This window comes from Rutilus rutilus (assembly GCF_951802725.1).
Source record: "Rutilus rutilus genome assembly, chromosome: 1".
NCBI lineage: Eukaryota > Metazoa > Chordata > Actinopteri > Cypriniformes > Leuciscidae > Rutilus > Rutilus rutilus.
Window position 1 is genome coordinate 68,706,736 of NC_140209.1, and position 24,841 is coordinate 68,731,576.

Consider the following 24,841-nt stretch of genomic DNA (forward strand, 5'->3'; position numbering starts at 1 on the left):
TCTCAAAGCCCTACAAGATTTCTCTTAAAACACTCAAAGTTTTTTAAGATTGTATAATATGTTTATAGATTATTACTTTACATTAGATTTTTTTTTTTTACTTCAGATTACGTCATGATTGTGAGAAAACAGCCACAATAAAATATAAATTATAAATAGTAATAGACACAAATATTTACAGTACTGTATAATACAGACTGTGCTGTCTTTAAAGTTAAGTGAATGGGTTAAATAAGTTATTCGTTGGAAAGTTAAAACATTAAATACATTGAGTTAAATTCCAGAAGTTCATGCTGTGTGCTGCCCTCTACTGGTCAGAGTTAATAATTCAGTGAAGCACTCTCTTCAGTAGAACTCTGTCAGGCAAGAAAGTCAGTGCTGGATTCATGTTGCTGAATTTATTTCTGATAGGCTTCTGCCTTGGAGACTATGTGCCTGTAAGTAATGTGTAAATCATTTTCAAATCACTTGCATTGGTAAGGAATGTCATGTTAGAAACGTTTTTATGTTTTGTAAACATGTGCTCTGTTAGCTAGCAGTACAGCTTTAGCTAGCTCTGCTTTTTAATTGCTTTGTGACTTGTAGGTGAGCTGTGTTTTCATAAAGTAGGCTACAGTGCTTGTTTTACACTTTGATAGGAATTTTGTAGTAACAGTTATATGTATGCATATGTTCATGTTTTGTGTACTGATTTATATTCTTATTTTGTAATGTTTCAGTTTTACAAAACAAAACAACAAGAGGAAACAACTTCAGTAAAATACAAGAAAAGTCAAGCCTTGTGTGTTTATTGGAGGACTTTTGAATGTTCACTGGCTGTCTAGCTTTGCACAAGAAATCGCATTGCAAGGGCAGCACAGTAAAAAGGCACGAGCACAGCGGGCTCTAGCTCAAGAAAACATTACTCAGCAAACATGAGTCTACGCTCAGGAGGACATTATCAAAAGAAAGACACTACTATGCAGCAAAACGAAGCTAGTGGAGAACAACAATCAGAGGCTGCAGATCAAACAACCAAAAAGCATGGGCCTCCTGAACAATTTGATGCTAAGTCACAGTCATCAAGAGCAGCCTCCAGAGCCTCTCGGCGATCATCATCAAAAACTTCTTCAGCCACAAAAGCCTATGCCAAAGCAAAGGCTGCCCAGGCTCAACTAGTACGCCAAAAAAGAAGCTGACATGATGAAACAAAGAGCAGACATGGAAGCAAGCATGCTAAAGCAAAAGGCTGACTACGACGCTAGTCTCCATCTTCTCCAGTGCCAAAGAGCTGCTGCTGCAGCTGAAGCTGAAGCTACAGCCTATGAGGAAGCAGAAGTTGAAAGAGAAGAACTCTGCTATAACGAAGACGGGCCCCTCAGTTCAGTCCAACGCACTACTGAGTACGTCCAACAGCAGTCTAAGTTGGCCTTTCAACGCCTGAGGATAAATCGGCGAGTTACCAGGGTATCCAAAACAACACACAGCCAGTTTACAAAGACATAAAAGAAGAGGTATCAATCAACCCTCATAGTACTCCGAAGTACTCAGCCATTCCTGAAAATAAATACTTACCTGAGCCTCAAGGTGCACAAGACTTTGCAAAATATCTTATCCGAAGGGAAATGGTGACTGCTGGTCTTCTGCAATTTGACGACAAACCTGAAAATTATTGGTCATGGAAATCCTCCTTTATAAGTGCTACCAAAGATTTGAATCTCTCAGCCAGGGAAGAATTGGACCTAATGACAAAGTGGCTAGGAGCTGAATCGTCAGAACAGGCCAAGAGAATTCGAGCAGTTCATGTCCTCAATCCCGCTGCAGGTGTCAACATGGTTTGGCAGCATCTCAAAGAGTGTTATGGGACACCAGAAGTCATTGAAGACGCACTACTCAAAAAGACTGAACATTTTCCGAGGCTGACAAACAGAGATAATGTTAAGCTGAGAGAGCTGGGTGACATTCTCCTTGAATTGGAGTGTGCTAAGGAAGACGGTGCTCTACCAGGCCTCTCGTATTTGGATACAGCTCGTGGGGTAACACAAATAGTGGAAAAGCTCCCGTATAACCTCCAAGAAAAGTGGACAAGCCTTGGAAGCAAATTCAAGGAGGACAACAGAGTAGCTTTTCCTCCCTTCTCTGTCTTCTCCAAGTTTGTCTGACAACAGGCAAAGATAAAAAACGATCCCAGTTTCACTATATCCACCAACAGCAGTCATGCCTCTTCCAGGACAGAAAAGCCTCTGAAATACAGTAATAAAGCTGCTGTGACTGTACACAAAACAGACATCCCCTCAGAACTGTCAGGCATCCAAACCAGTCCTGTTGTAAAGAAATTGGATAAACCAGACCGTCAGTGTCCAATACACAAGAAGCCCCACCCACTGAAAAAATGTAAGCTTTTTAGAGACAAACCCCTAGACCAGCGCAAAACATACCTCAGGCAGAATCGCATCTGCTATAGATGTTGTGGATCTACTCAACACATGGCAAAGGACTGCAAGACGACTCTCAAGTGCTTTGAGTGCAACAGTGACAAACACATTGTGGCCCTGCATCCAGGTCCTCCTCCCATAACCACACAGAATGCGATGGGTGACAAAGATGACAGGAGCACATTGAAAGCTCATCGTCTTCAGTCACCTCCAAGTGCACAGAGATTTGTGGAAACGCAGATAGTTCACACTCATGTTCCAAAATCTGCTTGGTGAAAGCATATCCAGCAGGAAAAAAAGAGAAGGCAATTAAGATATATGCAGTGCTAGATGAGCAAAGTAACAAGTCCCTAGCCAAGACAGATTTTTTTAACCTCTTCGAGGTCAACGCCAGCTCCACCCCATACACGCTGAAAACCTGTTCTGGAAAATCAGAGACTTCAGGTAGGAGAGCTGCCAATTTCATCGAGTCCATGGATGGGAAACTACAGCTTCCCTTACCCACCTTAATAGAGTGTGACATGGTGCCTGATGATAGGTCAGAAATTCCCTCCCCAGAAATTGCTCACTATAACCCCCACCTTCAGCCAGTTGCTTCCAAGATTCAGCCTGTAGACTGTGACGCTCCTATCCTCTTGCTCTTAGGAAGAGACATCCTTAGGGTGCACAAGGTGCGTGAGCAAATCAACAGGCCCCACAACGCGCATTATGCCCAGCGGCTAGACCTTGGCTGGGTCATTGTGGGAGAAGTGTGCTTGGGAACAGTTCACAAACCATCAGAGGTCAACGTCTACAAAGCCAACATACTGCACAATGGTCGCACATCCTTTCTGAGGCCATGTCCTAACAGCATCCACGTGAAGGAAGACTATAGTGGCATGACACAGCATCACGGTCCAACCTTCCCTACATGTGAAAAGGACACAAATTTCATTATGAGTGCAGACAACTTAGGATGTTCGGTGTTTGACAGGTCAAAGGATGATGACAAGCCTGCACTATCTATAGACGACAAAGCTTTCCTGACCATCATGGATACAGAGGTCTATCAAAATAAAGGAAACAGCTGGGTGGTACCTTTACCATTCCGCTTTCCAGGACGGCGCCTTCCAAGCAACAGGGAGCAAGCTTTGAAACGGCTTTGCTCACTACGAAGAACGCTAGAGAAAAAAAAAAAAAAAAGAAAGATCACTATATCAAGTTCATGCAGACCATGTTAGATAATGATCAAGCTGAGACTGCTCCACCTTTAGACAAAGATAAAGAGCACTGGTACCTGCCGACATTTGGTGTATATCACCCGCAAAAGCCAGACCAGATACGGGTTGTGTTTGATTCAAGCGCTGAATGTGATGGTACATCTCTTAATGACGTGCTGCTCAGTGGACCAGACTTGAACAATACCTGTTGGGAGTTCTTATGCGGTTCCGAAGAGAACCAATAGCCCTAACAGCAGATGTGCAGCAAATGTTTTATTGCTTTGTTGTCCAAGAAGACCACAAGAGATTATGTTCGGTATCTCTAGTATGAGGACAACGACACCAGCAAGAATGTGGTAGAGTACAGGATGAAGGTCCATGTATTTGGAAATAGCCCTTCACCTGCTGTAGCTATCTACTGCATGAGACGAGCAGCTCAAACAGGGGAAAAAGAACATGGTTTAGATGCAAGACAGTTTGTTGAGAGACAGTTTTATGTTGACGATGGTCTCACCTCAGTTGCCACACCTGAAGAGGCAATAGATCTCCTCACAAGAAGCAGAGAGATGTTAGCAGAATCCAACCTGCGACTGCACAAAGTGGCATCAAACAGTAACCAGGTAATGGAAGCCTTCCCAGCAGAGGACCGTGCCAAGGATCTAAAGGATCTGGATCTTGGAGTGGATCCTCTTCCGCTTCAAAGGAGCCTGGGGCTCTCCTGGAACTTGAAAACAGACAGCTTTACATACCTGGTGTCCTGTGAAGAGAAGCCATTTACACGGAGAGGCGTGTTTTCAACAGTCAACAGTTTGTATGACCCTTTGGGCTTCGTAGCTCCCATAACAATGCAAGGGAAAGCTTTAGTCCGAGATTTGTCATCTGAGCAGAGTGAGTGGGATGCTCCTCTACCCCCCAAAAAGGAGGCAGAATGGAACCTGTGGAAGAACTCATTAAAGGCTCTTGAAGACCTGCACATACAGATGTGCTACATTCCAGTCTCGCTGTCTGCAACACAGAGAACAGAACTGTGTATATTCTCAGACGCTTCTACATCAGCTATAGGAGCTGTGGCCTACTTGAGAGCAGTCGACACTGACGGACAATACCATGTTGGATTTGTCATGGGAAAGTCGAAATTGGCTCCTCGCCCTGCCCACACCATTCCACGACTTGAGCTCTGTGCAGCTGTGTTGGCTGTGGAACTATACGAGCTGATCAGGGATGAGATTGACATTGAGGTAGAAGCTGTGAAGTTTTTCACCGATAGCAAGATTGTGCTTGGCTATATCCACAACTCCACAAGAAGGTTTTATATGTACGTCTCCAACCGAGTAACTCGGATTAGGAGATCCACACACTCTGAACAGTGGCACTATATACAGACAGACTTGAACCCAGCAGACCATGCAACCAGGTCTCTACCAGCAGCCCAACTCCAACACAGAAACTGGTTCTCAGGACCAGCCTTCCTGTATTGTGACAAAGCAGTAGAGACTCCTGAATCTAATCTCTTCACCCTCATTGAGCCTCAAGCTGATGATGAGATTCGTCCTGAGGTTATGACTCTGACAAAAAGGGATCTGGGATGACTCTGGCATCAGAGTCCCAGTTGAGCTCACAACACTTTGAACGATCCTCAAGCTGGAAAACACTTCATCAAACCGTAGCCAGACTCATTCATGTTGCTGCATCCTTTAACCCTCTGGAGTCTGAGCGGTTTTCTGGGCCCTTGAGATGTTCTGACATGCCCTGACATTTGTGCTTTTTTCAGTTGCTTATAAACATATTAATGGCAAAGGTGTAAATTCACTCTATAAAAGCACAAACAGGGCTACCATAATATGTGAGCCACGTGTATGTACATGTTTTCATTTTTGAGAGAATAATGTTTATGCATGGTTATTGAAAAAACTAAAATTTCTGAAATAAGGCCACAAAACACATAGTAAATATGCGTCAGTAAGACTTTTGACTAATGGATGTCCTCGCCTATAGTTTTTTCTTCAAAATTATATGAAAATAGTCTTGCTTTATCGTTCACATAAAACCATACATTGATTTAAATTGATGTAAAACAGGTTTTGCTTGGAAAGCCAATATGCGAGGGGGCATGAACGAGGAGTGGTTTACACCTTAGAATACAATGTCCCACCCACTCTGCATAATGACTCTGCATAATTAGCCATTCATTCAGGTGTGACACTGACTGAGCCACAATGCAAGGACAAAAGATATATTTAGAAGAAGACTTATATTGACCATTTAAGATTTTGTACTAGTACCCAAATCTAGTCAACAAGATGTTGTCTTTCATATTTCGCCTGACTGTAACGTTGTTTTCATGAAATATTAGGGCATATTGTTAATTTGCAGTTTAATACGTTGCTTATACAAATAGCCTACATTTTATTTCAACATATTTCAGTCGATTTTTACTCATCTCAGTATAGCAATACAGTTTGCTAAAACATCATCATTCATTCACACAAGCGATTTAACTTCTGGCAAAGATGAAGTTGACGATAGGCTATTGACTCGCGATCTTCGCAGTAGGCTAGTGAACGCACCGGAGAAATGCACATTTATTAGGCTACATAGTTTTTTGTTTTGGATGGTTTTGTTTAGAACCAGCTTTCCATAAATATATTTCACATTTTTTAGACATGTGAGGCGAGTAGGCTACGGTCTGGTTTATGATGATCTCCAGTTCAAGCACCTTATGTTGTGATTGCTAGCCTATATTTACTTTAAATCCAGGAAATTTGTTAATGAAAAAATTATTAAAATTAAGATACAATTGATACAAAATGAAATTCGTTTTAAAGAAAGGATTTGTACTTTCTGTTTTGAGGTCTCTGTGAAAGTTTGAAAGTCTTTTAGTGCTTTTTTTAGAGCGCTCGCGTCCATAATGGAGAACTGTCACGTAATATTGTTTTTTACTCATAAATGCGAACACGAAAAATAAAAGACAAAAGACTTTTAAGTAAAACTTACTCCGAAATTGTGTCCTCGGCGGAATTCGCTCTTCAAAATGCTGCCGTTCGTCATCTGAGTTACAATCTTTCTCTGAGGAAACAACCCGGTATCATGCATTCTTCCTCGCTGTCCAGAATCATCTGAAGGGCGTCTTTGGAGAAGCATGCCATACTCAAAACGCGATGAACTATCAGTAAGTCTGATAAACTGTGTTTTTATGGCATTGATGGGGGGCGGGTGCGCTGCATACTAGATCACCTAACTATTTACCATTTCAATAGCGCAGGGGGCGGGGCGGCCTCAGCTCATTTAGAGATAATGAAGGGAGACGGAAAAACGGTACCTCTCCTTGCTTTCAAACGGATTACATGAGTTGAAAACATTTGTTTTTTATGTAAATTACTTCATTTAAAAGAAGAGATTTCAAGCTTCATAAAGACATATATCACATTTCTGTGTGAGAAGTATTCGCTGAGTTATGATTCATTTTCGGACGCGTTTCAGAATGGACTACACGGACAGAGAGAAGGCAGAACTCGCTTCGTGTTTATTTTTCTTTATTTGGCGAAAAGCACAACACTTTGTTTTTATTGTGAGTATACACAAAAATAATACACATTTAACAGAATCGATTGATGTATGAAACTCCTATGGAAAATCAAAGTCAACAGAGTATTTATGAGTTTCTTTTACACTGATAAAAAAAAAGCGAGCTGGTATCGCCGGCGATACCGTCGACCTCTGGGGGTTAAAGGAAAGACAGACAAGGCAGATATGAAGGGATGGAAGTGTTTTAAGGAAATGTCCAGCATAAGGGAGCTTTCACAAGCCAAAGCTGTGATTATTAGATCTGTCCAGCGCGACGTCTTCAAGGAGGAAGTGAAATGTCTTAATGACAGACAGACATACTCCAAGCAAAACACACTCAAGAAGCTCAATCCAGTGGTAGATAAAGATGGTCTGCTTCGTGTCGGAGGTCGCCTTTCTTCTGCTGATCTGTCGAAAGAAGAAAAGCATCCACTGATCATCCCCCTTACCCATCATATTGCCACTCTACTTGTGAGACACTTTCATGAACAAGTAGCTCACCAAGGACGTCACATTACGGAAGGAGCAATTCGAGCAGCTGGATACTGGATAATTGGTGGTAAGCGTCTTGTGTCTTCTGTTATCCACAAGTGTGTTACCTGCCGCAAACTACGAGGGAGTTTGGAGGACCAGAAGATGGCAGATCTGCCTGCAGATAGACTCACCCCTGAACCTCCGTTCACCAGTGTTGGCCTTGATGTTTTTCGGCCATGGACTATCATGACAAGTCGCACAAGAGGAGGAAGTACGGAAAGCAAACGCTGGGCTGTGCTCTTTGCGTGCATGTCAACCAGAGCTTTGCATATTGAGCTGATTGAAACCATGTCAACAGACAGTTTTAACAATGCTCTAAGGAGGTTTTTCTCTATTCGTGGTCCAGCAAAACTTCTGCGGTCTGATAGAGGGACTAACTTTGTGGGAGCTTGTAAGGAGTTGGATATGAACACAGATGACACAACAGTAAGGAAGTACCTCCAGGAGAAAGGATGCTCCTGGGTTTTTAATCCCTCTCACGCTTCTCACATGGGCGGCTCATGGGAGAGACTTATCGGAGTTGCCAGGCGCATTCTAGATGCAATGCTGCTTCAGACAAAACCAACCCGTCTCACACATGAAGTCCTGAGCACTTTCATGGCTGAGGTGATGGCGATTATGCAAGACCCCTTGTGTCTGTATCCACCGACCCAGATATGCCTGCAGTACTCACCCCAGCTATGCTCCTTACTCAGAAGACAAGTGCTATTGTAGCTCCCTCTGGAAACTTTGGTATTGCTCAGATGTATGCAAAGCAGTGGAAGCAAGTCCAGTGTCTTGCTGACACTTTTTGGAAGAGATGGAAAGGAGAATATCTATCTACTCTGCAGAGCCGCCGGAAGTGGACAAAAGACAAGCCGGATGTCAAAGAAGGAGATGTTGTCTTGTTAAAAGACAGCCAGGCTTACAGAAATGAATGGCCAATGGGACTAGTAGTCAAGGTTTTGCCAAGCAGTGACAATAGGGTCCGCAAGGTAGAGGTCAGTACTGTGAAGGACGGGACAGCTAAGGTGTTTCTAAGGCCCATCTCAGAAATGGTAGTCCTTCTTTCAGAGACTTTGTGAAAGTACTCTTAAGTATGTTGCTGTCAAAAGACGTTCTCCCTCATTTGGTAGGATCTGTAGTGATATAATCTTGTTATATCAAGCGGGGAGTGTGCTGTCTTTAAAGTTAAGTGAATGGGTTAAATAAGTTATTCGTTGGAAAAGTTAAAACATTAAATACATTAAGTTAAATTCCAGAAGTTCATGCTGTGTGCTGCCCTCTACTGGTCAGAATTAATAATTCAGTGAAGCACTCTCTTCAGTAGAACTCTGTCAGGCAAGAAAGTCAGTGCTGGATTCATGTTGCTGAATTTATTTCTGATACGCTTCTGCCTTGGAGACTATGTGCCTGTAAGTAATGTGTAAATCATTTTCAATCACTTGCATTGGTAAGGAATGTCATGTTAGAAACGTTTTTATGTTTTGTAAACATGTGCTCTTGTTAGCTAGCAGTACAGCTTTAGCTAGCTCTGCTTTTTAATTGCTTTGTGACTTGTAGGTGAGCTGTGTTTTCATAAAGTAGGCTACAGTGCTTGTTTTACACTTTGATAGGAATTTTGTAGTAACAGTTATATGTATGCATATGTTCATGTTTTGTGTACTGATTTATATTCTTATTTTGTAATGTTTCAGTTTTACAAAACAAAACAACAAGAGGAAACAACTTCAGTAAAATACAAGAAAAGTCAAGCCTTATTGGAGGACTTTTGAATGTTCACTGGCTGTCTAGCTTTGCACAAGAAATCTCATTGCAAGGGCAGCACACAGACATTTGAAAATCTTTGTAAATCCAAAAGGTTCATCAAAGTTGAGACAAGAAGGGGTAGGCTATTGGACAACGTTTACGATTTTTTTTATATGCTTTGTCATTGCTGTGGTTTCCAGGAGATGAGTGCATGCAGAATATTTAACATTGCTTTTATTAAAACAGCAAAGTGACGTTCTTGCCAGCGCATAACTTTTTTGTACAACTATTAATATGATTGTGCGTGCAATGAGCATTTATACTAAGTGCAACAAAGAATATAGTGTGAGCATAATACACGTGACTCTGCCTGTAAAAACCCAGCAGTATTTTTTTTATTTTATACACAAAATCATCCTAACATAATGAAAGGCTTAAATAATGCGACTTACCCAGATTCTTAATTCGTGCAGATATTTCTTGAACGCGTTCTCTAAAACGCGTTGCATTTATATTTTGGCCGCATCTGATTGCCATTACATTTTTAATAAATATTTTAATTGAACTGTCTTAATGCATTAAAGCATAAAGATTTTTCCACGTTAGTCTCAGAATGTCCGGGTTTGGCTTGAGGTCTTGCCGACAGTTTGTAAATCTTTTAAATATTCATATTCACAAAATCCACATAAAGGGTGATCAACAGTTATGACTTCTAAAATAAAATAAAAATGACCAGATAAGAGCTATCTGATAGACAGTTTGACAGATGTTGTTTTAAAAATTAATTACATCATTATGGGGAAGTGGTATAAAATATTTGGTAAAACATAATACAATTATTTTAATTACGCATATTGTTCAGTTTTGCTTATTACAAAATGTTCCCTGTTTTTTATATAATTAATTTAACCTGAGATGTGCGTTATATCGACTTTTGATATTTTTTTGTGTTGTCGAATTTTGACACAGTTTCATTGTTTGTTCATAATAATTTGATTCATAATTATGTCTTTTTTTTTTCTAAAAGTAGCAATATTTTAAATAGATAAAAAGAAATGACAGAGAAATTACATTAGTCTAGTCATATGGCCAGATCAATACATCTATTGCAGAAATACAAGACAAAGTGCATGAGAAAATTAGAAGTATGCAAAAGAGCACAGTTCAGATATTTTGTTGACTGTAATTGAAGCGGGTTTTATACACGTTTCTGCTTTTTTTAAATTGACAATTTAAAATTGTATTCGCCAACACGTTTTGTGATTGATTTACAGATTTATTACAGAAACTTGTCAGAAGAAAATATATTGTACTAGGGCGTCGATTTCGTCATGAGTCATTTTGTACCCATTAATTTGACTTTTGGTTTGATTTTCTTTTACCGTTTTCAGTGGTTATGAGGAGCAATATGAAAGAGAAATTTGGTAATCATTGTCTGACCCAACAAAAAAACATTATAATATTAATTTTATTTTATTTTTCGTGTTCGCATTTATGAGGGAAAAACAACGTGTCAGTTCTCGGTTACAGACGAGCGCTCTGAAAGTGGCACTAAAAGACTGCTTTAAAACTTTCACAGAGACCTCAAACAGAACAGCTGCCTTTCTTTAAATTGAATTTCTTAATTTGAATCAATGTTTCGTGAACTAATTGCCTGGATTTAATAAATAAGAAGTAAATAGCAGACAAGATAATCACGACATGAACCAAAACTCAGCATAGGCTATAATGCACATTCACATTCACAGGGTATTTAGATACATTTAGACGCATTCATAATCATTACTTTTACCGGGTTTTTTAAAAGTTTTTAAAGTTTTTTTTTTTTTTTTTTTTTACGTTTTGGGTGGGCCTGTTGAAAAGTAGGGCCGTGCCTGAGCTACAGGACATCGTCTTTCAAAACATAACCTGCGCGAAAGAGAGGAAAAAAATGCGTCATTGTACCCAGCACTTCTGAAAATGCACTTCCGAATGCGTCTCTGTCCCCAGCACATTTCAAACCAAACTGACGCCCATGCTACTAAGCATAAGTGCAAGCAAACAGCAGAGTTTCCAATGAGAAATAAAACAGCATGTGCTGTAAATAAATTTAACTCATCTATAACATAACAACATTAAGTAGAAAAAGACCAATGACAAATAAGATAAAACTAACAATTTAAATGTCTTTTAGAAATCTGTCTACTCAAGTAGGGCTACAGTTTAGTTCACTTAACCACCAGTCACAACCAATTAAAACCGAAAAAAAAAAAAAAAAATCTAAAAACGTATATATTGCATTTAAATCCAATTGGATTAAAAACTGTTTGAATGGCCTTTGGTTGTCCTAACATAATTGTCCTGAAAACTAACATTTTGAATGATAAGTGGTCATCCATTGAAATGTCCGGTGATTGTCGGGTTATACCCGTTATACTTTTTGTTGTATTTATGTAGCCTAGTAGATTAGATTGCATGCCAGGAAGAGGCTTATGCTATGTATTAACATTTTTTGATCACATGAAACGTGAAACGTTCCATTTCTTGCTGAAAATGTCAGCTGGTTATATCAACATATGTCAAATTAAGTTAGCCTACGCAATATCAACTTATTTTTATAAGTTATAAACATTCATTTGAAATAACTTAAAGCATATGTATAGTAGATTTGCTTAAATAGCATTTAAACAAAGGAACTGCAAGGGTAGGAATTAAACCCCCACACGCTGGTGAAAACTGGAAAAAACGGTTTTCTTTTGATTCCCTGAGAGGAGATTGATTAGCAATGGGGGTTGGCAAAGAATTGGCAGACCTGGGGGGTGGGTGGTTTGTAATTTCTTGACTCGGTAGCAGCTAAAACAAGCAGCTAAAACAAAGACTGTGCAATTAATTACATTTTGGATTTAACTTCCTTCGTGTCGTTTTATTTATACACTGTTAAAAATATTTTTTTGAATTTGTAAGTAAAGTTAGCATTAAATATGTTTTACAAACAATTGGTTTACAAACTCTTGGAGGTTTGTTACCATCATTCAGAAGAGTGGTGCTTGTGTTTAGACTTGTGTTTTACATGATTAAATCAGGAAGATTACATTGGTTTCTTTTCAGTGTAGGACAGTTTGTCAACAAAATGCAAAAATATAGTATATTTATAAACATCGCTAAAACAAAGAGTGAATAAGAATTAAAAAAGTAATAAAGTTGAAGCTGCTGATAATTTTGTTTAAATTATTTTCTGAGTGAAAATTGTTTCCTAGCTTTTTTAAAAGTAAATCCTACTCCATTTTTTTCAGTGTAGGTTTCTCATTTTTATCAGCTTTCTTTTGCTTTTCAAAGGGCCGTCTACCTTTGCTACCGCGGTCTCACTCGCTGTAAACACGGGTTTTGTTTCAGATGCGTTTAGTGCGCTTGCCATATTAAAAGCATTTTATGTGTAATTTAACCTATAAATTAAACTCATTGCGTTTATATTTTGGGCGCATCTGTTTGCCCTTACATGATTTACTAATAAATGTATATTTTTATTGAATTGTCTTAATGGATTAAGCATACAGATTTTTTCACGTTAGTCCTAGAATGTCCCAGGGGACTTGATGTCTTGCCAACAGTTTGACAATTTGTTAAATGTTCACAAAATCCATATAAAGGGTGATTAACAGTTGACTTCTGAAATTAAATAAAAATGACAAGATAAGAGGTTTCTGCCCGACAGCTACAATATGTTATTAAAAAAATAAATTACATCATTATGGAGAAATGAGTGCTTGCAGAATATGTAACTGTACTCTTTTTTTTTTTTTTTTTGACAAACGCTTACTAGCACATTATATACTTATATAGCCTACAGGATAATGAGCGTTTACGTAATATAGCTACACTCAAGCGCACGACCGCACACATAAAGCTTGCCACAAAGAAACCGGTAAAAGTACTGATTATGAATGCGTCTAAATGTGTCTAAATACGCTGTGAATGTGAATTTGCATTATACGCTGAGTTTTGGTTCATTTATGAGACGAACTCGCCGGCGCCTCCATGTCGTGGTTATCTATTGTCTGCTACTTACTTATTTACTAAATCCAGGCAATTGGTTCATGAAACATTGATTCAAGTTAACCTGTTAAGCTTCACCAGTGCGTGGGCGCACTGAAGCGTTTTTTTATTTATATAGTTCAAAGTTACTATCAGATTTAATGTATGACAAACTATACATCATTAAAAAGATATAATACTCAAGTTTCAGTATTTGACCACTATTGTATTCTGAGAAACTTATAGTGACAGTTATGTCTTAATTTGTGTCAGGAGTTATGAAATGAAAAAATGAGTCGATACCTTTAATATGAATTATGCGCGTCAGCCGCTTTCATTCATAAAAAACTCCCGTGCTGTCGTCATGACAGCGATACACAAAACAACGTCCTTCACGGCTTTAGCTCAAAAATGTGCAGATTTGGAGAAATATTGATATATTCTCATAGATTCACGTCATATTTCTAAAGACAGGAATAATATTTATTGAATTTATACCCAAATGTGTCGATGTAATCATTGTGAGCGCTTCTTACCGAGATGTGCAGTGTTTTCAATTCATACCAATAGCCTGAGGGCGCTATATGCACAAAAAATAATCCATATATGGAACATGAAGAAGAGCCATAATCATGTGACATTCCAGGACGTCACATGATTATGGCTCTTCTTCATGTTCCATATATGGAACATGAAGAAGAGCCATAATCATGTGACATTCCAGGACGTCACTGCTACACACAAAGCTACAGAGATCCCGCTGTAATATGCAGATAAAAGATGTTTTGAAGACAATAAACATGTTTGCTATGATATTTGATTTGCCTGTGTTCTTCAAGCCATGCCAGGTATTTTCATAATAATAGATTATATTTATAATGTAATGCTAATCGATATAGACTTTATCATCGTGCATAAAACTATAAATAATGTTTTCTGTCTGATTTTTTTTTTATCTGAAGCCAAATTAGATCACAGAAGATTATTTAAAACACTCGATTGCGTTATGAAGTAAGTTTGGAGCACAAACATGGTTTTAATCTCATAAATGGTTGTGTATTGATGGTGTGCTAAGCTAACATGCTAGCTAGCCCAGGTGCACCTGCCACCAGGGGTTATTCTTTTATGAATTTTGTTCTAAATAAGAATGCTTACTGATATGTTTTAGTGCATTTGACCACTATTTAGTGCACTTCAAATGTGAAGTGAGAACTTTGATAAAAGAAATTAGGGATTGAAACCCTATGAATAGCCTGTGAATAGCCAGTCGTTAGTAACTATAATGCAGACAAAAGAAATGCATATTTAGAGCCATAACCAGTCTGGAGAGGTGTGAATGTGTGCAGGGGGAGACTGAGACTGAATGGGGCTCGTTTGCACCACAAAACAATAGAGACAAAAGACTGAATGGATGCTTAGACGATGACTAAACATCAGTAGCATTTTTAGAGTAGCCTAATCAAAATAAAGTCATGACATGATCTTGAAAAACATTTAACTAAATACAGAGTTTTAGACTTATTATCTTCATATTTTAAATATAACATGGTCAGACATGTGGCTTTAGCTGTAGTGCATTTCTAGATTGCTCCAGTGCCAACTTCAATTTTATTTTCATTAATATGTTTCATAAAAAAAAAATTCTAATAACTTTACAAAACTTTGAAGCTATTTAAAAAAAAAAAATCATTATGACAATAATCAATTCTACATTTACAATAAACTACCAGGTGTCAGCTTTCAAATGAGATCATACTTGTGCTTTTAGTGCAAAGGGTTCATGAACTGTATCTGTTTCAGTTTGGGTATGTCATTTCTGGGGATTTTTCAAAAGTGGGGTTGCAGCTTAACAGGTTAAGATATAATTAATACAAAACGAAATTCAATTTAAAGAAAGGCAGCTGTTCTGTTTGAGGTCTCTGTGAAAGTTTTAAAGCAGTCTTTTAGTGCCGCTTTCAGAGCGCTCGTCCGTAACCGAGAACTGACACGTTGTTTTTTCCCTCATAAATGCGAACGTGGAATGCGTAAAATTAATATTATAATGTTTTTTGTTGGGTCAGACAATGATTACCAAATTTCTCTCTCATATTGCTCCTCATAACCACTGAAAACGGTCAAAAAAATTGAACCAAAAGTCTAATTAATACGGACGGAAGTTAAAAGTGGTGGGTACAAAATGACTCATGAGAAATCTGGTGGGTACGTGTACTAAATGTAAAATTAGATAAACTAGTTAATGATATTGCGCAAATGCTCTCGGTCGCTTCAAAGGTCTTTGCGAATTATTGTGTTTTAAGACTCAGTTATCATACATCACGTCTCTTCTACTGTAAGTACACAAAAAAAAATAAGACAAATGATGCACGTTTGAGTCGGATTTTTATGAAGAATATGTGACTGTTTATGTAACTGGCAAAAGAAAACTTCGCCAAACAAACGTTTGCCAAAGAATACATGTAAGAATACATGTGTATGACATCAAAGTAGGCCTACTGCCAAAGCACAGAGAATCCCTGTCACGTTACTTCAATATCATACTACTTTTGCGAACTAGCTCAGCATGAAGTCGAGCACACATACAGTATTGTCGTCAGTATGGCCTACATGAAACACGACTGCCATCTACAGGTTTTAGTATTTCCTGCGTCCAACACCTAATCCCCCTTCTGCACGATCCCGCAGAATTTCGGAAGTGCTCACGGCATTCTTCTCTCTGAGACGCGCATTTTTAAAGGCCACATCTGTATAATAGGTAAACGTATGACTGCAACTATACATTGCAATCATTTTGTAATGGTTAAAATATTAATTTAAGAGCTCAGTGTTGAGACCTTTTACCGGAATTTGATTGAGAGGCGACCTGACCAATCAATAATGCAGATATCCGCCATTTTTGTCCAACAAACAAACCAAACCAGGTAGTAGATTAAAGTCTAGTGGACTTGAACTTGAAAAATGGTGTGTATTGATTTATTTTTGTAGTTTTGATGTTCATTCATGTTTAGAAGAGATCACTAAGAGATAATCAGTTCACGTGCTGCTTAAACCGAGGCGCTACACATTAAAGTGTCAGTCATGTTTGAAATTACTGAGACTTTATTTCACACCAAAAGTAACCTGCTCTATATTTTCTGTTGCCGCATTTGTCAGTGTCCTCTTTGCTCTGCAATATATTTTTTACTGTGTGAGAACATGATGTGTGGCGTGAGTGTGGAATGGCTTGTCGGACGTAGCAACAGTAACTAAGAGGGGCGGGTCTTTGTTAAAGGTTAATTTCAAATTATTTAAATCTTTGTGGACCCGGCCGGACTCGTCTCAGACGTTAAGGACTCAGACACAATGTATCGTTTCAGCATTGATATCGCGATGTGTGCATCCGCGATTGTCATGGATTGATGGATAGTCGTGGATTATTTGCTAAATTTAACCATCAAAGAGTGAAAGTTTATAATGTGCACGTTTTTAAGTCGAGTCAGGCATCAAGCGCAAGAGGACTTGCGTGCCATTTTCTTTGCGCACACACAAAGCCACGTAGACAGCAAATGAACACTGAATTCAGTTCCCTTTCTCTTTATTTCAAGCTTAAACGGACACGTGCACGTAAAATTAAGTTAAAATGTCCGTCTCGGGGAGTATCCTCATAAACACAGGCGGTTGTGTGCTGTAAACGATTGAGAAAGAAAACAGATGTGTGTCATTTATATTAGGTATAGGCATTCATCCTAAAGGGACAGCAGCTTAATGTACCCGCAGCTGTTTGTGATACCAATGGTGATCAAACAACAAAAAAGAGAAAGAGAAAATTACTTTTGTAGCTTTAACAAAGATTAATGTAATTAATTACCGTAATTAATACAATTTGTTAAATTTCATTTATACATTGAAGACTGTTATTTTTACATTTGATTATTCAATTTCTGTACCTGAATACTGTTAGATTTACCTGAAAAACAAAGCACTGCTCATTTCAATTGTATCTGTCTTCTATTGTATTTTTCTATGCTCATAAATTATTATTTTCTATGCAGATTCACTTCCCTACAAAATCACCCCAATTATTCTAGACTGATTAATTCTATTCAAATAGAGCTATTCAAATCAACTGGTGAAATTGTTTATTTATATATTGCAATTTATTGGAGAAAAACTAAATATCGCGATGTAAGTTTTTTCCAATATCGTGCAGCCCTAATTCATACTATATATATCATACATTTTTAACGGTCGTGAAGGATGTTCTAATTCAAATGTAGTGACTAGGCTACTCGACAGTATGCAACTGCGGACGCACCATGAGCGTTGGATAAACAGTTACAGTATTTCAGCGTTTAATGGGAAACATTTTAAATGGCAACAGAAAACTCGCCAATTGGAGTGAAGAAGACCTTTTCATTATTAACTTTACTGTCTAAAAAGTCCATATAGAGAAAACAAAAACTTGATAGTCCTTGGCAATATAATATGAGGATGCGCAATGCAAGAGCCTTCATGTAAACAGGTTGCATGCAGGGTTCGTCCAATCAACGAATCTAACACCGCAAATGTGCAAATACGAACGTTAACTGAGGGTTTAGGAGTGTACAGCAAGAAACATCAGTTTATAAATACCCAGGATTAATTGTGAACCCCGGGTAAATTATGATCAATGTAAAGGTTTACAATGACCTAGTGTTAGCCTAACTATTATTATAAGTGAGAAAAGCCTTCTTGTATGTCAATAATTAGTTATAAAACAGATAGTTCTGGACCTTGATTCTGAATGGTTGAGCCGTGTTATAAGCCGTAGTAAATTACTCTACAAGGACTCAAGCCATCCAAGTCACATAACATTTTCAGTGTTCTTATCACGGTTACAGTACCATAGCATTAAGGCCTGGACTAGTAGGCTCAGAGACAGTTTCAGCTCAATCCTGTTCCTGGAGTACCCACAGCACTGCACATTTTCAAATTCAACTCATCAGCTCGTTAGTAAAGACTCCAAGACCTCTAATATGTGTGTTAGATAAGAGACATTAAAAATGTACAGTGCTGAGATTGAAAACCACTGACCTAAATCAAGATATTTCTTATTTTAATTCATCCTCACCGCAACTAGATATATGAGGTTGCCTAATTTTAAAAGTGTGATTTCTAGACCAGGAAAATGAATATATTTTTCTAAAAATGCTTAATCCTTATCAAGCAAATTATGAACAATGGAAAAGTCATGTAAATTCATTGGTTGAAAAGATATTCAGCTTTTAAAACTTCAGAAATGTAATTACTTGGATTTCAATTATAATTACAAATTAAAATAATTATTTTAAATATTTTAATCTGTAGACACTTCAAATTTATGTAAATGAAAAAGCCATTACTGCGCATTTAGCTAAACTATTAGCCTACATGATGGGTATTATGATCATATTTCAAATCAGTTGATATTATGTTCATATTTTCACACTCACAGAGCTTTTCTGCAGTTCCTCAGAGCAGGTAACAGTCTCCTTCGACCCTCTTGTGATGATTTGTTTTTTTTAAGGTCAAACTCATCCATCACCTTTTCTGACATCAAGATCATGTTTGCCAAAGTTGAACATTGCGCAAGAGAAAGGTTTTGGTTACTTGTTCCAGATTGTAAAAATGCCTGCATTTCTTCAACAAGAGAACTATCCTTCATCTCAATCAAGCAGTGACACAGATTCATCCATCTTTCAGGGCTGACAATGTCTTTTGGACTTTCTGTGTTTTCATGTTTTTTAAGGTTGTGGATTATTTTCTTGATGCTATTTGGGTTGTTCTCTGTTTGAATCAGCAGATCCTGTAAGAGTCTCTGATTGGACTCCAGTGAGATGCCATGAAGGAATCGAAGGAAAAGATCCAGGTGTCCATTTTTACTCTTCAAGGCTTTATTCATTGCTGCCTTCAGAAACACATCCAGAGAAGCATTCTTAAGAGTTTTGGACTTTCCTGTCATGAACATTTTCATAACTTCACTGTTCTTGTGTAAATAGCAGAGAAACACATACAGAGCTGCAAAAAACTCCTGAAAGCTGAGATGTACAAAGCTGTAAACCTTCCTGTGATAAATCACAGATTCCTCCCTAAAGATCTCAGTGCAAATCCCAGAATACACTGAGGCGTCTGTGACGTCTATGCCGCTCTCAATCAGGTCCTCCTCATAGAACATCACATTGCCCTTCATCAGCTGATTGAAAGCCAGTTCAGCAAGTTTCACAATCACTTCTCTGTTGGACTGCAGGAGTTTCTCTGGATCTCTCTCTTCATACTTCAGGTTCCTCATATGTGTTTGAATGAGGAGGAAGTGTATGTACATTTCAGTCAGAGTTTGAGGGATTTCTGCACTGAGGTCTTGTTTCAGGATGTTTTGAAGCACAGTGGCTGAGATCCAGCAGAAGACGGGTATGTGACACATGATGTGGAGGCTTCTTGCTCTTCTGATGTGTGAGATGATTCTGCTGGCTTGATGCTCATCACTGATTCTCTTCCTGAAATATTCCTCCTTCTGAGGGTCATTGAATCCCTGAATTTCTGTCACACGGTTGATGTATTTGGAGGGGATCTGATTGGCTGCTGCTGGTCTGGTGGTGATCCAGATGAGAGCAGAGGGAAGCAGATCTCCTTTCATGAGGTTTGACATCAACACACCCACTGATGAAGACTCAGTCACATCAGAAACTTTCTCACTGTCTGAAAACATCAGTGTAATTCTGCTTTCATCCAGACCATCAAAGATCAACACAACTGTACATTCATCATAAATCTTTGAGTCCAGATCTTGAAGTTCAGGGTGAAAGTCCAGCAGAAGTCTGTGAAGACTGTACTGATGATCTTTAATCAAGTTCAGCTCTCTAAATGGAAGCACAAACATGAAATCTACATCCTGATTGGCTTTTCCCTCGGCCCAGTCCAGAATGAACTTCTGCACAGAGACGGTTTTTCCAATTCCAGCGATGCCTTTAGTAAGAACAGTCTTGATTTTGTCCTCCTTCTCTCTTCTCTTCTCCTCATATCCTAGTTCAGGTGAAGGATCAAAGATGTCATTGCAGTTGATTGGAGTGTCTTGGAGGGTCTTGTAACTTTTCTCCATCTGTTGCACCTCATGTTCTTCATTCACTCCTTCACTCTCTCCCTCTATGATGTACAGCTGTGTGTAAATCCTGTTCAGGAGGGTCTGATTCTCTTGTAGTTTGATTCCCTCAAATAAGCTCTCATACTTGTTCTTCATGCTGGTTTTGTGCTGGTCTTTGACTCTCTGCAGATCATCATGCACTGGCTGGTGAGAGTCGAGCTGCAGGGCTGCTTCTGTGTCATGATGACTGATGTGTTTCTGACAGGAGGAGGATGTGCTGGTCTGACAGGACACATCTCTGATCTGGTCAGCTCTCACACCACTGAAAACACATTAAGATGAACAGAAACACAAAAACCTCTGTTAAAATAAATATAAAATCATACCACATGTAGAAACTGTCTTCCTAATATCACACATGGAGATCCTCAGAGTTCTCATACAGATTTTATTTACCCATGTTGCCAACAAACTGTTAATTAATAATGCACATCAGGCATTTGGGGGCAGATAATGACCTGCATATTAAAAGTAATGAGACATCAATATTTCAGTAGTCAAAATATTCAAATAAAAGAGAAAGGCGGTGAAAATTCATTACTAGATTTAACAGAAAACATTATTTTAAAATATCACAGAAACACTGACATGAAGAAAAAGCAGTGTTCATGTGAAATGATTACATGTAATTGATTTACTTGTAAATGGCGACGGATGATACTTAAATCAACAGTTATTCTGAAGAATATGTAAAGTTTGATGTTGAAGCTAAAGGCAAAAATAATTAACATGATAATCAACAGCTGGCTTACTTTTCCATTTATTGACATGACATGGTTTGATTCAGATGGGAAATATTCATATTAAGTTAAGTTGCGTCTCCAACTTAGAGATAATCACCATATTTATAATGAAACCATTATATTTAAAAAAAAAATTATTATATTAATCATATAATAAAATATCACAATTATTGTTACTATTGTAAAGCAAATATAATTTTTTATGAGATGTCCTTCAAAGCTTTCAGAATCTTCATTATGCTGTTTTGTGCATATATGATACATCTTCTGTTAAGCTGCTTTTGTGATGGGAGTGAATTATTGATGAATGCATTTTTTATACACATAAATGTTATATGACTGACTCATCGATCAAATGACTTTTGTACTATGCTCATTTCCTAACACCTGTGCATAGACTAATCAGTGACCTAGTGTCATAGGCTGGTTAAGAAAAAGGTGGAGACTGTGGTCCTTTAAGACCGCGTGCTTGAGAGACTGAGGGTGTGCGTCGTCTGGACTGCGTCATTTACGTGCAAGGACATCCGGTTGAGTGTTTCGAACAGGTGCTGGCGTCTGAGAAGAAACGCTGAACAGTGATTAACCAAACGTTTTCCGGCTGTGCGGGAACGAGTGAGTCAGCGATCGTTTGGAGACGGCAACAGTGGGCGGTGAGCACGACGGCGACGCAGAGCAATCATAGGCGCGGCTGTTGGAGACGAGTGGGTCAGCGTGTACAGAGTCGAGTGTATCAGCGGTTGCTGTTTGGAGGAGTGAATCAACGAGTGCTGGTCGAAGACGAGTGAGACCGCGGTTGGTGAGACGGCGACGGAGGATTTCACAACGCTGGAAATTAACTAGACTGGGTAGTGGGAACTGCTACCCAGTCATATTGTGAGTACAACCCCAGTTGAAGATCGTCTGATGAATATTGTGTTGATCATTTTGCATCTAATTCAGAATAGAGACAATTCATAATAGAGATAATCCATAATAAGAGACTAAGAACTAATTTCCAGTATAACTTACTATCCATAGCTCTTGTTTTCCTTTTGCTGTGGTGTGATTTATTTGGGTTGCAGTGTGTATTACATGGTGTGGGGATTTGCGTGCACCAGTGGGAGTGTAGTTAGCTTTTTCTTGCATTGGACTGGAGATACTGGTAGTTGTTTCTTATTTCTTTCTAGTACACTATAATCTCTGGATCTGTGGAGAACTACATGCTGAGACCAACCCAGGACATTTGTTCATTCACCAGAAGGACATCATACCAGACTGTGCTGAGGACTGCATTCCTTTTGATAACTGTTTTTAATATTGAGATCATTTTATAGTCTAATAAAGTATTTTTGTAATTCAATCTATCTGTTGAGAGTCAATACTGTCCAGCCCTCAGTGAATGATTAACTTGGGTCCTGGGTTCCATTAAAACAACCTAGGTGGCGTAGTCGGCTACTTGTATTTGATCGGGGTTAATATAGTATTGCTGATTTTATTGTAAAAAGCCCCTTTAAATTATCCTCATTTTGCTGCGCTACAGCGCGCCACATCTGGCGTAAGTCGGCAGGATTATTTGTTGAACCTGTGTGAGGGACTGAGGACGTTTTGACACTCATGTGGTAGATTGAACTAGGGTGTTGCAAAAATGTTAATGCCAGTTTTCCCTGGAGCTCCCTGGGTTCCCAAATTTAGTGGGATGGGTGGTGATTTGAGTTATGGGGATTGGAAGGAGCAAATGCAAGGACTTTTAGAGGCTCAAGAAATGAATGAACCAAAAAAAGTCAAGATTTTATTAGGTGCTTTGGGTGGGAATGCAAAACGAGAGATAAGTGTTTTAGCAGAGGAAGAACGTGATAAGTTGATTAAGATTTTTGACCAATTAGATGCTCTGTATGTTGGAGAAACCCCTTTGCCTGTTCTCCGGTCACAATTTTTTAGCTGCAGGCAGAAGTCAGATGAGTCTTTTAAAGCTTTTGTTTTACGGTTGCGAGAACTCTTTCGTAGGTTACAGCGGCGCAGCCCAGAGGGAACCCTGGTGGAAGATCAGCTGAAGGAACAGCTATTGATGGGGATGGAGGATGGGCCGATGCAGAGAGCCTTGAAGACGTATGCCCGCCATCACGCAGAAGGGACCTTTGCTGAACTGCATCAAGAGGCGTTATTGCTGGAGGTGGAGTATGGGCACGGAAGGTATGAGACTGCATGTGCTGCCATAAGTCAGCGTGATACACCGAATCCACGCCCATATAGACCTGACTGGAAAGCTGAGTTAAAACGTGAGATCTTGGAGGAAGTCAAGGGCCAGATTAAAGAGTTGACTCAGGAAGTGGTGAGAGAGTTGAGAAATTCTAACTGTGCAGCCCCTGTAAATCCTGCATCCTCGCAACAGCCAGCTTTTCCTCTGCCTAGGGGGTGGGAGTCTCAGTCGATGAACCGCTGGGACCCTGATGGTAGACCCATTTGTCGACGCTGCCAACAACCAGGTTATATGGCCCGTCATTGTAGAGAAAACAGAGAGCCCAGACAAGCTTTAAACGAGAATGCCCTGTTGTAGAGGTCCAGACGACAGGGTTACGTGCTCCAACCGATAATCAAGGGACCCACTCCTTTATTGATAACCACTCCTTTATTGCTGATTGCCCTATAGTGGATGTTGTGATTCAGAATGTTCCATGTAAAGGACTGCTAGACACAGGGTCGCAGGTAACTTTAATGCGACAGAGTATGCTAGAAGAGACTTTTCCTAGCTATAGATTGGGTGATGCCCCTCTGTTGACACTGAGAGCTGCAAATGGCCTAGAAATCCCTTATGTGGGGTATGCATTATTGGACTTTGAAGTAGCAGGCATCCAACTTCAGGGAAGGGGCGTTGTGATCGTGAAGGATGAATTTTCCACTAATCCCTTAATTATTGGAATGAATGTTATCTCCTCATGTTGGAATGCTCTTTTCCAGGGCTCTTCTAAGTCTTTGTCATTTCAGAACCCTACAGAACAGCAGGTGTGGAAACGGGCCATGGCAACATGTCAACGCATTGCTGCTTGGACTACAGATGATGGGTTCCTGGGCTATGTGTGGCCAGCCAGTCGTCGCAGGAGATGGATTCCACCCCAGAGCGAGGTCATTGTGTGGGGCCGTGTTCGAATGGGCAGACAGAACCGCAGTTACTGTGGATTGGTGGAACCCCTGCTAGAGCCGGACGGCTTGGCCGCCGCCCGGACTGTGGCTATCGTTAAGGATGGTAGGATCCCTATCAGACTGTGTAATTTGCAGCCTTATAAAGTGTCTGTAGGCCGGTATCAGAAGCTTGGTCGGCTGTATGAAACATCAGGCGTGGACATCTATGGCCAAAGAGATCTTGATTTGACTCTGAGTACAGATGGGGTCGTCGATATTCGTGTGGTGGAAGCTGGAAGCCCTGAAGAGGAGGTAACTGTTGATGGGGTGAGTCCATTGATGCTTGGATCCGATTTAACTGACCAACAACGTCAAGTTTTTGATGTACTTATGAAAAAGTGGAGTGGAGTGTTTTCAAAG

The 24,841-nt window shown here is 39.3% G+C and overlaps 2 protein-coding genes across 2 annotated transcripts in view; one reads left to right on the forward strand and one right to left on the reverse strand.

Moving 5' to 3' along the window:
* The window catches only part of LOC311295391 (NACHT, LRR and PYD domains-containing protein 3-like), an 83,299-nt gene that overhangs the window by 44,228 nt on the left and 14,230 nt on the right, over window positions 1–24,841 (reverse strand). The window contains exon 3 of the mRNA XM_084416737.1: window positions 18,898–20,844. Within this exon, the coding sequence (XP_084272863.1) occupies window positions 18,898–20,844 (1,947 nt within the window). The remainder of the gene's footprint in view (window positions 1–18,897; window positions 20,845–24,841) is intronic.
* Window positions 7,125–9,105, forward strand: LOC311295857 (uncharacterized protein). The gene is made up of 2 exons (XM_084417392.1): window positions 7,125–8,902; window positions 8,953–9,105. Exon 1 carries the CDS (start codon window positions 7,229–7,231, stop codon window positions 8,423–8,425), a length of 1,197 nt encoding a protein of 398 aa, XP_084273518.1. The 5' UTR covers window positions 7,125–7,228; the 3' UTR covers window positions 8,426–8,902; window positions 8,953–9,105.

Excerpts from the sequence above, each read along its gene's own strand:
- LOC311295857 (XM_084417392.1), top strand. The coding sequence starts at position 7,229 with ATGAAACTCCTATGGAAAATCAAAGTCAACAGAGTATTTATGAGTTTC.